At 39.6% G+C, this 16,564-nt stretch overlaps 1 protein-coding gene across 16 annotated transcripts in view; it reads right to left on the bottom strand.

Moving 5' to 3' along the window:
• tecrl2a (trans-2,3-enoyl-CoA reductase-like 2a) overlaps positions 1-16,082 on the bottom strand; it is a 28,686-nt gene extending 12,604 nt beyond the window's left edge. For 3 of the 16 annotated variants that reach the window (XM_058401474.1, XM_058401493.1, XM_058401518.1), the window contains exon 1: positions 15,814-16,080. In XM_058401474.1, coding sequence (XP_058257457.1) covers positions 15,814-15,825 — 12 coding nt within the window. In that variant the 5' untranslated portion in view covers positions 15,826-16,080. Of the gene's footprint in view, positions 7,350-15,805 lie in introns of those variants that run through there. The other 13 variants (XM_058401550.1, XM_058401579.1, XM_058401586.1 and 10 more) reach the window with 9 other exon arrangements.
• Positions 16,083-16,564: the final 482 nt, after the last annotated feature.

The raw sequence follows: 16,564 nt of genomic DNA, 5'->3' as shown, positions 1-16,564 counted from the left end.
CAGCGACACGTTTAACACGGCTGGAGACTCTGTCGTGTGTCCCCTGACACGGGAGTGTGGAGAGAGTAAGTTCATGTGTGTAAGAACTCATGCTGAATGTTTTCTGTCTGTTTCGCTTTACTCTAAAGATAAAACACCAGCTTTTTTAAAACAGCTGTTCAGGTCTGATCTAGTTACGTATTGGAACAGCAAGGTCCATGCTATTGCTTTTGCTACATTAAAGACGTTTGGGTTTGAGATCGTAAGATGAATACGTGATGAAGTGTGAAAAATCCTGGAACATAGCAGCTTTTGTTGCAACCCACCAATTGTTCTAGTCATCAAAAGTATTGGAACACATAACAGACATCTATTTTTCATTGCCTGTAGGTGGAATTGACATACACAGAGGCCACACCTCCTATACTGAGACTGACACACAGAGGCCACACCTCCTATACTGAGACTGACACACAGGGGCCACACCTCCTTCACTGTGACCGACACAGAGACCACACCTCCTTCACTGAGACTGACACACAGAGGCCACACCTCCTTCACTGAACAATAGTGGACACACCTCCTTTCCTGGCAATAACACCTCTTTCACTGAGACTGACACACAGAGGCCAGGCCCGCTTCACTCAGACTGACACACAGAGGCCACACCTCCTTCACTGAGACTGACACACAGAGGCCACACCTCCTTCACTGAGACTGACACACAGAGGCCACACCTCCTTCACTGGGACTGACACACAGAGGCCACACCTCCTTCACTGGGACTGACACACAGAGGCCACACTTCCTTCACTGAGACTGACACACAGAGACTACACCTCCTTCACTGAGACTGACACACAGAGGCCACACCTCCTTCACTGAGACTGACACACAGAGGACACACCTCCTTTCCTGGTAGTAACACCTCCTTCACTGAGATTGACACACAGAGGCCACACCTCCTTCACTGAAAAATAGAGGCCACATCTCCTTCCCTGGCAGTAACACCTCTTTCACAGAGACTGATACAAAGAGGCCACACCTCCTTCACTCAAACTGACAAACAGAGGCCACAAGTCTTTCATGGATACTGACACAGAGACCACACCTCCTTCACTGAGATTGACACACAGAGACCACACCTTCTTCACTAAGACTAACACAGAGGCCACGCCTCCTTCACAAAGGCCACCTCTCCTTGTTTCGGTTCCAGAAAGTGTGCTGTCCAGGATGCTAATTGTTTCAGCCAATGCTGATCTGCATTATTTAATTAGCTGAATTTCTTTGGAACACTCTGCTCCACATTCTTTTCCACATTCACTTCACATTTCACAGCATTTAATATTTCATTTGTTTCTGCTCTAGTGAACCTGATAAAGCGCTCATTTTCACCAAGTGCCTCATTTTCAACTTCTTCATCAGATGACTCAGGTGTACCGAGGCTACAAAATGCTTTTTCCTCCCATTAAAAGTGTGCTTTAGTGAAGGGACGCTTCAGGGCTGAATCTGAAATGACTCCAGACGGCTGATGAGCTGATCAACTCCTCCACTCCCCTTATTACACTTCCTGTCACATTGAGTGCACGGCTTTAGTGCAGGAATGCAAATTGGGAATATTTTCTTGCTTGCATTCAGGTGTTTACTGAAATCTAGAGCAAAGTACAGCAGTTAATCTTCGATCGGATGAAACTGATGATGAAACATGTTGATCCCGTCACCGCTCTTACAGACGCCTCGGCGTCGCTTTTCACATCGCTGCCTTCACATTTACATGCTTTTATCCTAAGTGACTTTTAGTGGAAAATCCAAACTAAACAGAAGGCAGTTAGCGGAGCTGATAAATACTGTGCTCCTTAACACATTCAGTCTATCTAAGACCGCGTGTTGTACTGTTCGAGTAAAATAATCACCGCAGGGGTAAAGGTCACTGTTTCCACTGCAGACTCCTTCCATAAACATTAAGTAAATGCATCACTACAGAAAACTTCAACATTTTTGAATGGAGATATCCCTGCGAACGATCTGTTGCTATAGCAACCATGACGCGTTAGAACGACCGCATTACTACAAACCTGTTATTTGCAGCTGCACTGCTGTCAGAGAATTAATCATGTGTAATCCCGCAGCATGTGTTTGACGTTTGTCGGTGGCTTTAATCAGCTCGGCACGTGGAATTAATTCAGCTTTACTCGTAAGCCTCTTCGGATAAAAGCATCTGCCAAGTGCCTAAATGTAAATGTGTAATTTGATAGCGATGCATCCTGAGCCTGAGGATTAAAGCTTAACCAATTAGCACCTGTGGGTTCTGTGCGCTTCACTTCTTTACTCTGTACTCTTTATATTTGCACTACATCAGCAAGATGTTTAGAAAAACCATGAAAGAACTTTTTGGCTTCGACTGAGAGAGGAACTTCAAAGGGAAGTGATGCTATGGAGTGAAATGCTGAAGGCAGAGATAGAACATCGCTCTCAACTTTACTGTCAATCTGCAGAACAGAATTTCATAAAGAGATTCTACACACACTCACAAACATGCAATTTAAAAATGATATCATGTGACCCGAGAATATATCCGACTAAAGTTACAGCATTAATCAGGGTTATGAAGGCAACATTTGAGTCTCCTGGTGGTCCAATGGCAGGATCCTGTACTCTCATTGACGCTCCTGGGTTCAATCCCCATGCAGGGCGCTAACCCAGCCACTGAAGAGTTCATTCTTAGTGCCGGTGGGAAGGTTGCATCAGAAAGGACATCCGGCATAAAACCTATGCCAAATCGATAAATGCGGACCAAATGATCCACTGTGGTGACCCCAAACAGGGATGACATGAAGGTAACATTTGAAATCCAATGTTAAAGAAATGTATCATTTGATGTAACTGCCTCATTGCTACTCGGACAGAGTGCCTTCAGGTCATGTGACCTTCCCTGAAGAAAGTTCTTCAGAAACAGTTTACCAGACTTCACTGACTCTATCTCTCTGTCAGGCTATACATCCAACTCCCGAGCTCCCAGTGTTCTGAATTCCCAGTGGGACCACTTCTTTTTTCCGGTCCTGCCTGATCCACCCAGATGCTCTACCAGTGGCACGTACTGCTGCTGTGGACAGCCTGTGACCCAGGGGTCTGCTGTGGATACAACCAGTTGGAGACTATCGCACCCTCTTTGAACTGCCATTGCTTCAGCCAGCTTTCAGCAGGAAGGAATTAGTGTTTAGTCTATAATGAACTTAGAAACTACACTGACCTAATAGTTCCTCATGGGCCCTTGGTTGCTGTTGTAGAAAGGACATTAATCAGTTACAGTTACATTATTTACTGTCCAGTGTCACCCAAATGAGGATGGGTTCCCTTCTGAGTCTGGTTCTTCTCAAGGTTTCTTCCTCAGATGAGGTGAGATGAGATCTCAGGGAGTTCCTCCTCACCACAGTCACCTCAGGCTTTTCATTAGGGATAAATGTTAGGGGTAAATAGTAACTTAGCTTTAAACTTTATCATTTTTTCTATACTTCTTGAAAGCTGCTTGGAGACAATGTAAAGCATGGTGGTGGTAGTAGCTTGATAATTTGATCAGTGGAATAACTGGGATTATAAATCTTGATTCTACACAGAAAAAAATAATATAGAAGTAAGGAGAAAGTCAATATACTTACAAATATTATATAAGTATTCACTCCTGTTGTCTAGAACACCTGAAGTTGCATAATAAGTTGAATAATGTTGACCTGTGGGGCAATAAAAGTGTTATGTGATGTCAGTGTTCCTGGACCAACTCAGAGTAACTAAACAAACAGCATCATGAAGATTATGGAGTATCTGGAAAAAAATCAATCGAAAAAGTTGCTCCTGGACATTTGCGCAACTTAGCCGCTGTTCGGTTCGTTCGTATGCCAAGAATGCTTCATACGACAATGCAAATTCTTACAAAATTTCAATTCTGGTATGGTCTCTAAAATTCATAAGGGAGGGCATTCCTGTGCTGAGGTTCCAGTGTTTTGTAAAAAATCTGGACGCCTTACTGAATCAGTAATGAGTAACACCTCGGCTCTGTGACAGGAGCTTTTTATAGCTAGTGTAGAGATGATCTGTTCTTGTTTAATGAATTTTGTCCAAACTTTTCTGTACAGCTGTATATAATATACAGGACAGAACTGTACTTGGGCATGTTTGGCAAAAAAATTCCACTGTTTTTACTGATAAAGCTTCTAATCCTTACTAATCACTATGCACTTTTATATGTAATGTTTTATATGGTATATATACTTTTTTTTTATTTGGAAAGGTTCTCTGTCAGCTATGAAAGCTGGTATATATTTCTCCTGTTTCAGTGAGAGGAAAAAGTTTGATTTTAAAGTCTTCTGAAGTGACAAAATGTGACACGGCATTTATTTTCCATCATCGTAATTTGTACAGTATAATTACTACGCATGTTAATCAAGCTAACGAGTTGTTAATTATGATAACGATCTAAAAAGATATTTTTTGCCACATTCACGGTTGCAGAGAGAGTTATTTTGTGCCTCCTGGCCATCTGCCATCTTATTCTAATCAAAGTGCTATCTTTACGTTTCAAAACGGCCGCTCTAGATCATTAGCCTAATTAACAGATCATTAGCTTCACTTACGGGGATGTAAATTACACTAAAGGAATTCATTCCCATGTTGATTTTATATATGAACAAATGTCTTAAAAACTGGTTTGCAATGGCATTCTTTAAATTATAATAAAGTGAGCAGATTAATCTTTAAATCTTTTTTTTTTTTTTTTTTTACACATTATTAGCATTTATACTAAAAGTAAAGTTACTGAAACAAAACATCCTGGTGAATATTTCTAAATGTTATTAAAAGTTCTGTGAATATCCTGACAGATTGAACTAAAGGCTTTTCCCCTGGGTCCTAGTGCTCTCTGGGTAAAGGGAATCCTGGAGTTGTGTAGTCGGAGGTCACACACTGTTCCTCCTTTCCCTGGGGTTAACTCTGAATCCTGGATCTTCATCATCTGATGTTTCACACTCTACATTCCTAAACCCCTCTGAAATCTTTGTCTCATTTGCATATTCACACATCAACAACCCTGATTGGATGAATCCGGCGCGTGTCCACTTTAAATAACGTCTTATCTCACGCTTCCACTTTTATCAGTGCTGTTATCTTTCACAGCTTTATGATCTTTTTTGCTCTTTTTAAGTTAAGACAGACGTTCGTTCCTCGATATCCAACTTCTGCTAATGTTTCAGTGTGACGTATTTCCCCCTCGCTACGGCGCACACTTCCCTGATGTCGGGTGTTTTGCCGCCTGACTCTATGTACCGAGTCGTTTTTGTTAAGTGTCGCTACGTCCTGGTTTTCACCTCAGTTTCTAACTGGGTTTCTATTGTTAAGTGACCAGCCGTAACATGGTTTCATGCTGTAACACGTCCACATTTGGCGTTAACACTGTAAAAGCTTCAGAGCAGACACGGCTTAGAAATGTTTTCTATTATGATCACACATTGTTGAGTTGTGTAAAGTGACTACGGGTTTGAGAGGGACCTTGGATTGGACGTTTTATCTGAATGATCTTTCTCTAACGCGTCTCGATGATGTAGCACAGTTTCGACCTCCCGCTACACTGTGCCTAGCTTCATGCTGAGAGAATGCAAAATGTGTAAAAAAATGCAAAAAGTTGCAGTTTATACGCTTTACTATCTGAGTTAAATACATGATGTAGCACTTCTATTAAAAACTGAAACGTTGTAGGAACGTTGTGGTAAGGTTTTGTTGAGTAAAATTTGCTCAGGCAATCCAGATTGAACTGTCTCCGAATGAAAAATGCAAAAAAAAAGTGTATCCCTGCGACAGTGTGCGCAACAGATGAGACATCCTTCATTTGTGTGTGTGTGTGTGTGTGTGTGAGATTCCCGGAAGGCAGCGTGTCTGATTTGAATTAAATTTTCATGGCAGACCTGAGAAAAGTTAATTGTTGCCTGTCACCAGGAGCTGTATGAATGGGAAAAGCTGACACAGCAGTAAAAAATGATTGCTCCTTCCTGTGGTGCTCTCACAATAGACGAATTAGCTTAATTTCTTAATCTGCACTAAAGGCCTCGAGCTGCTGATTGAGCTGGTGGAAACCTCTAAGTGGCCCTTTCTTTAATGGGACGCTTCATTAGACCTTTTAGCATTCAGGCAGCAGAAAAAAGAGGGTTTCTGACTCTGTGTGTGTGTGTGTGTGTGTGTGTGTATATGTGTGTGTGTCTGTGTCTGTGTGTGGGAGACAGAGCTGGCTTGGGTCCAAACACACCAACAGGGCAGATAAGAGCACATACTCGGCTCCATTCACCTCAGACCTCACAGAGATACGGCCCATTTCCCTTCTCCTTTATGTTCATTTGTGTGTGAACTTTTATATTTATTTATTTAGAAATAATTCCATTTCGGTTTAGCCCTCTCTCTGTTAAGGGTCACATTTACTGCAGTGAAACATTGTTTTAGACAAACAAGGCTGCTTTATTTTATTTCATACATGTTACAACTAATAATAATAATAATAATAATAATAATAATGTTCTTCTTCTTTGGGCTTTTCCCTTCAGGGGTCTCCACAGTGAATCATCTCTCTCCACCTATCCCTATCTTCTGCATCCTCAACACTTACACCCACTAGCTTCATATCCTCATTTATTCCATCCATATACCTCCTCTTTGGCCTTCCTCTTTGCCTCCTGCCTGGCAGCTCCATGTCCAACATTCTCCTACCAATATACTCACTCTCCCTCCTCTGGACATGTCCAAACCATCTTAATCTGTCCTCCCTAACTTCGTCCCCCAAATGTCCAACATGAGCTGTCCCTCTGATGTACTTGTTCCTAATCCTGTCCAACTGTATCACTCCCAAAGAGAACCTCAACATCTTTATAATAATAATAATAATAATAATAATAATAATAATAATAATAATAATAATGATGTTTATTTTTCATTAGTCTAAGGCCTTATTCGGAAACACATTATTTTCTCAACTATAAATACTTCCAAGGCAGTTTCTTCCCCTTTAATAATTTTTTTTTATATAATAATACACTATATTGCCAAAAGTATTCGCTCACCCATCCAAATAATCAGAATCAGGTGTTCCAATCACTTCCATGGCCACAGGTGTATAAAATCAAGCACCTAGGCATGCAGACTGTTTTTACAAACATTTGTGAAAGAATGGGTCGCTCTCAGGAGCTCAGTGAATTCCAGTGTGGAACTGTGATAGGATGCCACCTGTGCAACAAATCCAGTCGTGAAATTTCCTCGCTCCTAAATATTCCACAGTCAACTGTCAGCTGTATTATAAGAACGTGGAAGTGTTTGGGAACGACAGCAACTCAGCCACGAAGTGGTAGGCCACGTAAACCAACGGAGCGGGGTCAGCGGATGCTGAGGCACATAGTGCGAAGAGGTCACCAACTTTCTGTAGAGTCAATCGCTACAGACCTCCAAACTTCATGTGGCCTTCAGATTAGCTCAAGAACAGTGCGCAGAGAGCTTCATGGAATGGGTTTCCATGGCCGAGCAGCTGCATCCAAGCCATACATCACCAAGTGCAATGCAAAGCGTCGGATGCAGTGGTGTAAAGCACGCCGCCACTGGACTCTAGAGCAGTGGAGACGCGTTCTCTGGAGTGACGAATCGTGCTTCTCCATCTGGCAATCTGATGGACGAGTCTGGGTTTGGCGGTTGCCAGGAGAACGGTACTTGTCTGACTGCATTGTGCCAAGTGTAAAGTTTGGTGGAGGGGGGATTATGGTGTGGGGTTGTTTTTCAGGAGCTGGGCTTGGCCCCTTAGTTCCAGTGAAAGGAACTCTGAATGCTTCAGCATACCAAGACATTTTGGACAATTCCATGCTCCCAACTTTGTGGGAACAGTTTGGAGCTGGCCCCTTCCTCTTCCAACATGACTGTGCACCAGTGCACAAAGCAAGGTCCATAAAGACATGGATGACAGAGTCTGGTGTGGATGAACTTGACTGGCCTGCACAGAGTCCTGACCTCAACCCGATAGAACACCTTTGGGATGAATTAGAGCGGAGACTGAGAGCCAGGCCTTCTCGTCCAACATCAGTGTGTGACCTCACAAATGCGCTTCTGGAAGAATGGTCAAAAATTCCCATAAACACACTCCTAAACCTTGTGGACAGCCTTCCCAGAAGAGTTGAAGCTGTTATAGCTGCAAAGGGTGGACCGACGTCATATTGAACCCTATGGATTAGGAATGGGATGTCACTTAAGTTCATATGCGAGTCAAGGCAGGTGAGCGAATACTTTTGGCAATATAGTGTATGTTCATAATCTTTTTTTTTCTGTGATCATTGTCATGTAATCACATATCAGATCATGAGTTTATTCATAAAAATATTACTGTACGAGACGCCGATATAAAACACACCATGAAGCAGCTGCAGCTTTGATTAGAGAAATGAGATTAGATCTGGTGCTGTTCTTTCTCTGCACACGCTCTCAGTTAGCTGATTGCAGTGAGAGAGTATTGGAAGGCAATTAACGAGTCGTTACAGACTCATTCAAGTAACGAGACGTGAGCTTTGAAGTCCAAGTAAAGTTGCAGTTTTTAATTGTAAGCTACGACGTCAGAGCTGGAAGCTTTGATGTGTCCGAACTGTCATGACTTACAAGCTTTGAAGTTTAATTAAAGTTTATACGCTCGCTATATTAATTAGTGTTAATAGAAGCAAGTCTTGCTCGTTTAAGTCCAAGTTAATAATAGGTCATATGGTCTGAGTCAAAAGTGAGTAATATGCTAGAGAATCAGAATCAAATGGTGAGCTTTACAGTCACACTTGAGGAGTCAGGACAGTTTGCTTTAAACAGTAATATATTATTTGTTTTGAAGTGTCAGGACAGTAAAGATTCGTTTATTTGAAGTGTCAGGACAGTAAAGATTCGTTTATTTGAAGTGTCAGGACAGTAAAGATTCGTTTGTTTTGAAGTGTCAGGACAGTAAAGATTCGTTTATTTGAAGTGTCAGGACAGTAAAGATTCGTTTGTTTTGAAGTGTCAGGACAGTAAAGATTCGTTTATTTGAAGTGTCAGGACAGTAAAGATTCGTTTGTTTTGAAGTGTCAGGACAGTAAAGATTCGTTTATTTGAAGTGTCAGGACAGTAAAGATTCGTTTGTTTTGAAGTGTCAGGACAGTAAAGATTCGTTTATTTGAAGTGTCAGGACAGTAAAGATTCGTTTGTTTTGAAGTGTCAGGACAGTAAAGATTCGTTTGTTTTGAAGTGCCAGGACAGTAAAGATTCGTTTGTTTTGAAGTGTCAGGACAGTAAAGATTCGTTTGTTTTGAAGTGTCAGGACAGTAAAGATTCGTTTGTTTTGAAGTGTCAGGACAGTAAAGATTCGTTTGTTTTGAAGTGTCAGGACAGTAAAGACTCGTTTGTTTTGAAGTGTCAGGACAGTAATGAATCATACACTTTGACGTGTTAGGACAGTAATGAATCATTTGATTTAAAGTGTTAGGACAGTAATGAATCATTTGATATAAAGTGTTAGGACAGTAATGAATCATTTGCTTTGAAGTGTCAGGACAGTAATGAATCATTAGCTTTGAACACTAATGAATCATTTGCTTTGAAGTGTCAGGACAGTAATGAATCATTTGCTTTGAACAGTAATGAATCATTTGCTTTGAAGTGTCAGGACAGTAATGAATCATTTGCTTTGAACAGTAATGAATCATTTGCTTTGAAGTGTCAGGACAGTAATGAATCATTTACTTTGAAGTGTCAGAAAAATAATGAATCATATACTTCAAAGTAATGAATCATTTGCTTTGAAGTCAAAACCAAACTGTGAACTTGATGTCAGAGTTAAATAAAGAGTCATAAGCTTTAAAATCAGAGTCAAGTTGTGAGTCAGAAGCTTCAAAGTCCAATTTAAGTTGCTTTTTATTAGATTGAAAGTCATGCTAATTGAAGTCTAAGTTGAGTCCCAAATCATAATCTTTACGATCTGAGTCAAAAAGTGATTCATAAGCTTTGAAATCAAAGTCAGTTTTTCAGTCAGAATTCAGTAACTAGCTGTACGATGACTCAAGTTGGGAAGTCCTAAACTTTCGAGTCCAAGTAAAGTTTCAATTTATAATCTTTAATGTTCAAGTCAAGTTTACGTTTTTAAGCTTTAATGTTCAAATCAGGTTCCTGTATAAAGTCCAAATTACAAAGTGAGTCATGAGAATTGAAACCAAATTCAGACTGCAAGCCATTGAGGTTAAATCAATCCAGGAATTAATCAAATAAAACTTAAATGTTTTATTATTATTATTATTATTATTATTATTATTATTCACAGCATAAAATACCCAAAATAACAGAGAAAAACCTTTCTTAAAATATATTCCAGATCAATACATATAAAAATCGATGAAATGGACGGTGTCTTGAATCTGGTGTATTGATGTGCTGAAAGTTTTGATCTTAAACCTTCCTGAAACTCGGCAAACACAGCACATGTAATATTAATGTTTATAGATTTTAGCCTTCCATTAAATACAATCATCCTGCACTGTTTAGCAAGAGGCTGTTAAACACAAGAGATCTTTATTCTGTTCCATAACTTTATTCTGTTCCATACGTCATCTTTCTCCTTTACTCTGAAGAATTAAAACGCAGAGAAATCCAACAAGGATAAATTTAAAAACTTTGAAAAGCAGAAAGTAAAGAAAAGGGAATCTGCTTTTTATAAAAATAAACAGACATTTATTTATTTTCAGAGCGTATGTACAAGTATAAAAGGTTTACACACCCCTGCTGTTGAAATGGCAGGTTTTTGTTATACAGAAAAAAAATTAAACGGAGGTAAATCACGTCAGAATTTTTCCAATCCTCAATGTGAAATTTCAACATATAAAAATTAAGTGAAAAAAAAAATCAGAAACTTTTTTGGAGCGAAAGAAAGATATAATATCAGTCGTTTCTGTAGAAGTTTCTTCACATCTTGGTTTCATCTAAATTGAAGAAATCTACAGCATGCAGGGTATCTGACTGGTTGAAAGCTATACGTCCCAGCTCCCAGTGTTTGCCATTTTCCAGTGTGACCACTGCCTCTACCTCTGGTCGGAGTCTCGTGGCTTGGTGGTGCTCACTGATCTGTGTGGACAGCCTGTGACCAGGAGACAGCCATGGACAGAGCCACTTGGGGACTCTCACACCGTCACAGATCTGCCATTACATCTGTCAGCTTGTAACAGCAAGGAATTAGTGTCTGTAATGACCTCAAACCATGTGACTAAATGTGTTCTGGTCTGATTCGACCAATTCCGAATCCCTCGTCCCCATGGTGCACCATGGGGGTGGTAGCATCAGGTTTTAGTGCTGGATGTGGTAGCTTAGTGGTTAAGGTGTCGAACTACTGATCGGAAAGTTGTGAGTTCGCATCCCAGATCCACCAAGCTGCCCCTGCTGGTCCCCTGAGCAAGCCCTCAGTTGTATAAAATGAGACAAATTGTAAGTCACTTTGGATAAGTGCAAAGGTTGGCTGCTAGTAAGCTCTAGGTGGAAAGGAAGTTCACCTTTTATCATGATAATGACCAATAACACACAACCACATCAACACAGGAACAGAGAAACCCTTACAGTCTGATGGATCGAGAAAGAGTGTGTACTGTAATTACGACCAAGTCAAAATGAGACACGCTGATGGACTCACCCCCAAAAAACACTGAGTGGTGGAATCAGCCAAGTGGTAGTTCAGGGGTGTGTATACTGTACTTGTGCAAAGTTTTTGCCTAAAAGGTTTCCACATTGTAATTCCAGATTGAGGACAGAAACAGGTTCTGACATGATTTAGCTTGAACAGCAGGGGTGTGTAAACTTTTCATTTCCAGAGTAAATTATTTTGGGTCATTGATGGTCAGTGGCGGTGGTAGCTCAAGTGGTTAAGGCTCCGGGCTGTTGACCGGAAGATCCGAGCTCAAGCCCCAGCACCACCAAACTGCCACCATTGGGCCCTTGAGCAAGGCTCTTAACCCCACCTGCTAAAGGGGCCCTGTATCATGGCTGGCCCTGCTCTTTGACCCCAACCCCCCAGGATGGGATATGTAAAAAAAGAATTTCACTGTATATGTGACTGATTGGAAGATCGGGGTTCAAGCCCCAACACTGCCAAACTGCCAAGCTTGAGCAAGCCCCACAACCCACCCTGCTCCAGCTGCAGGGGTGCTGTACTATGGCTGACCCTGCACTCTGACCCTAACCCACAAGGATGGGATATGTGAAGAAAGAATTTCACTGTGCAGTAATGAATATGTGACAAATAAAGACAACTTAACTGAAAGATACACACGTTTCTACAGACCACCGTTATCCTCAGATTTCCACTTGTTAATCTCATATCACACTATACACAAATTCTTGTTCCTTCTTCCTGTGTTGTTCCTGAATTTAGGAAAACGCCTGAAGTTAAAGTTTCTGTTTCATACTTTTCTCCCACTGCCATTTTTTCTAACCCTAACCCAGACTTTTGAATCTTTTGAGTCATGGACTGAATAAACTCATAATCCAAGGTGTGTTATTTTTTATGTTAATATCAATAGAATAAGAATTAAAAAGTGAAGTTTGTGTAAGTTTGACCTGTGTGTGTGTGTGTGTGTGTGTGTGTTAGAGGTGGAGTTCTGTCATTTATTTCTAAACTGAGTAAGTATATTAAATGCTGTTTGTGGTGTGGAAATGGCAAAGCAAACACACAGTGACAGGCGTATAATCATAGCTCTGTTCCGACAAGGACATTATCAGCACACCAAATTGGATTTTTGGAGATGGTCGAGTTAAAGACTGAAAACACAGAGGGAGAGCCAAAAATCTGTCTGTATCTGATAAACAATACTTAAAGGTCATTTTCAGAACAGACAGATGGAAATGTAGTTAAACGCTCGCTCAGCGCCTGGCAGCGTGGACTGGCATCGACTTCCATCCTCACGGCGGAGGAACACTGGAGTCTAAGCCGAGAGACCGGATCTGTCGCTCGCTCGGAGAACAAAACTCTTCACAGTGATGGAGAATTTCCTAACGTTGTCTTGTCTTTATTTTCAGAAAGTGTTGATTAGTTTTCTATAACAGCAGCTCCGGCAGCTTCAAATCGCAGCTTTATATTAATATCAATACTAATAATCATGGTCACGTTCTGTAATATACTGTATATAAACACACGTTATCGTTTCTATAGCAACAGCGATATGTTTTTGCTGATCTCCATTCTCTGAAGTTTTCTGTGAGAAGAAAAACTTTTGCTTTTATGTAATATTTATGTAACGGAAGGAGTCTCCAGTGTCAGAGGTAAAGCTTTAACAGAGGCGCTTAGGCATTCTTGCTAATAAGCTGCACTTTATTGTTTTTTTAATAACTTCAAGAGAGAGAGAATAAAGAGAGGCTGGTGAACAGGAATGGATGTTTATAGCTGCTATAAATAGTATATATTTATAATTCATACAGCATGTAAAATTATCTGCAATTATTTTTTTATGATTTATGACAGCATGAAAACATCCGAATAATTAAATTATTATTAATGTTTTTATTAGAATTAAGTTTTTAAGTTTTTTTAAGTATGTGTTTTTATAATATTATTATTCTACATAAATCCAAAAATATAATACATTTATTTTTTTCCTTCTTGAGACATGGCAAAAAATGTATTTTCTTCTTTTTTTACACAAAGATATAGATTATCTTTATTTATTTATTTATTTATTTGTTTGTTTGTTTGTTTGTTTGTTTGTTTATTTACAAAGTTTTTTTTACCATATATTGGTAATAAATAATTATTTATTACCAATTAATTAATTTAAAAAAAATAATAATTTATTACCAATATCTTTTTTTTTTCCGAGTCTTTAAAAAAATAAAATAAAATAAAATAAAATAAAATAAAATAAAATTAAATTAAATTAAATTAAATTAAATTAAATTAAATTAAATTAAATTAAATTAAATTAAATTAAATTAAATTAATCAATCAATCAATCCCCACATCTGCCTCTAATCCTGGAAGAGGATGTACTTTTTCAAGGTTTGTCCCTCTCTGTAAAAACCGTGCCGGTGTTCAACGTCACCCGTGAGCCTGATTCACCCTGTCGAGTGATTTATTACCCAATTACCACGCCAACTCGGCCGGCATTTACATATAAATATTTATCATCACTGCTGGATGCCTGCATTCGATTCATTTCACTTCCATTGGTTTTACTGCCACTGTACAAGTAAAAGCAAGAAATTGAGTTATGCAAATAAATAGGAGAATATAAACAGACGGTAATGAAAGACACTAGTGAATGAGCAGTGCTTTATCTGAGCATGAGGAATGGGCTTGACTGTTTCACAGCGATGACTGCATTAAGCTCATTCTCCTCACACCTTTTACACTCCGATTCAAAACTAGATATGAAAATATAATAAAAATATAATAATTTGCAATTCGTCCTATGCAAATGATCCAGCTTGTTTCCAACCTGCCGAAGTTCTCCCACACATCACCCCACTGCTGCGCTCCTCCACTGGCTTCCTCTAGAAGAATGGACCAGCTCCATTTTACTTCAAAGCTCTTATTACTCCTCACACTGCACCTCGCACCATCAGATCTACTAGCACTGCCCAACTGGTCAGAGGTAGAGACTCATGAGAACAGAATCTTCTGTTCTGGCACCGAGGTGGTGTAATGAACTTCCGCTAGATGTCCAAACAGCTGAGTCACTGACCGTCTTCAAATGATGGGTGAAGACCTATATCTTCCTGATACACTTAAACTAGAGCTTGCTCATTTTTTCCATCTTTGTTAGCCTGTGTTCTAGTGAACCACTGTTGATGTGTTCATTGATAGAGACTTCTGAGCACTTTTACACCTCTCTCTGGATAAGGGTGTCTACCAAACGCCAAAAATATAAATATAATAATTTATGTAAATGTAATAGAGTGTACATTATCCATAGTGTATATAATAATATCTACAGTACAGTAAACTACTCCATTGATTAAAGTGTAACAATTTCATATATTAACAAAAATGACTTAAATCTTTTTAAACTGCTTACAGGCTTCTTAATTAATAATTAAATACCTATTTAATTCCCACATTTGTTAAAGTTCATTTACTAAAACTCTGAAGAAAAGACTTAATTAGTTATTTCACTTTTGCTTTATTTCTAAACACGCTGTTATTTTTTTCTATCCTTATTTTTGCCTTTGATTAGTCTGTTATTATACTTTGAATTTTTTTTCTGACTACCTTAAAAAAATAATTTTTTACACTGCATTTTAAATCTATGAATGACAGATTTTATTTATTTATTTTTTTGTAATTTTTAAAATTTATTTTGTTTATATTTATTTATTTATTTATTTGTTTGTTTGTTTGTTTGGAAGTTGGTCCCAGAGTCAAAGTCAAAGTCAAAGAAGCTTTATTGTCACTTCAACCATATATAGCTGATGCAGTACACAGTGAAGTGAAACAACGTTCCTCCTAGACCAGAGGTGCTACACAGAACAAAGACGCAGTGACGCAGACAAACATAGAGATAAACATAGAGATAAAAACTAAACTATACTTCAGGTGCAATAAATAATAATCTTGCTCAGGGGCACATTGGTGGCAGCTTGCTGTTTACTACATTAATAGAAAATTGAGTCACTTTAAACATTCTAAAATAAAACGAACTGAAAAATCCGCAATCCACAATTTTATTGTATTTAAAACAATAATCTACAAAGTTGTCAGCGTTGTGTAACTTGTAATCAGGTAGAGGTCATCTTAAGCTCATGCTATGATGCTCCTTTGAATACTTACTGACTCACCCGCTGTCGCATGCTCTCCTGCTGGACACTGCTGTAATTACTGCTGACGGATCAGAACAGACAGAACACGGCTTAGGCTTCATAATGAAAAGAACTTGAGAGCAAACAGAACTGATCCATGTGAGCTCCTCCTCTGTGACCACTTTGCTTCCTCACTATGTTCTATCCTGTGATATAATCCTGTGATGGTGCGATCAAGTCAAGTTGAATGCACAAGAACTGTTTGGGTTGCTGAAGTGTGGCTGAAATTGGGTGTAGCTGAGAGGGGCGTGGTTGAGAGAGGGTGCTATTGATAATAGGTGAGGATGAGAGGGGTGTAGCTGATTCGGGTGTGGTTTAGAGGGGCATGGCTAAGAAGGGGTGTGGTTGAGATAGGGCTTGGCTGAAAAGGGGTGTGGCTGAGCAGAGGTATGGTTTAGACTTACATGGTTGAATAAAAAGTGTGACTGAGAAGGGGTGTGGTTGAGAAGGGTTGTGGATGAGATGAGGCATTGCTGAAAAGGGGTGTGGTTGAGAGAGGTGTGGTACAGACTGACATGGCTAATGGGGTGTGGTTAATATAAGGTGTGGTTAAGAGGGGTGTGTCTAAAAAAGGGTGTGGTTGAGATGGGGCATTGTTACAAAAGGGTGCGGTTGAGAGGGGTGTGGTTAATATGGGGTATGGTTGAGAGGGTGTGAAAAGGTGAAAGGTGAAGGCTGAAAAGGGTGTGGCTGTCAGCTGGGGAAAACTCTCATAGTAAATTAAAAACCG

Source organism: Hemibagrus wyckioides, linkage group LG01 (assembly GCF_019097595.1).
Source record: "Hemibagrus wyckioides isolate EC202008001 linkage group LG01, SWU_Hwy_1.0, whole genome shotgun sequence".
NCBI classification, from domain to species: domain Eukaryota; kingdom Metazoa; phylum Chordata; class Actinopteri; order Siluriformes; family Bagridae; genus Hemibagrus; species Hemibagrus wyckioides.
This window is presented reverse-complemented; position numbering and strand designations above follow the sequence as displayed.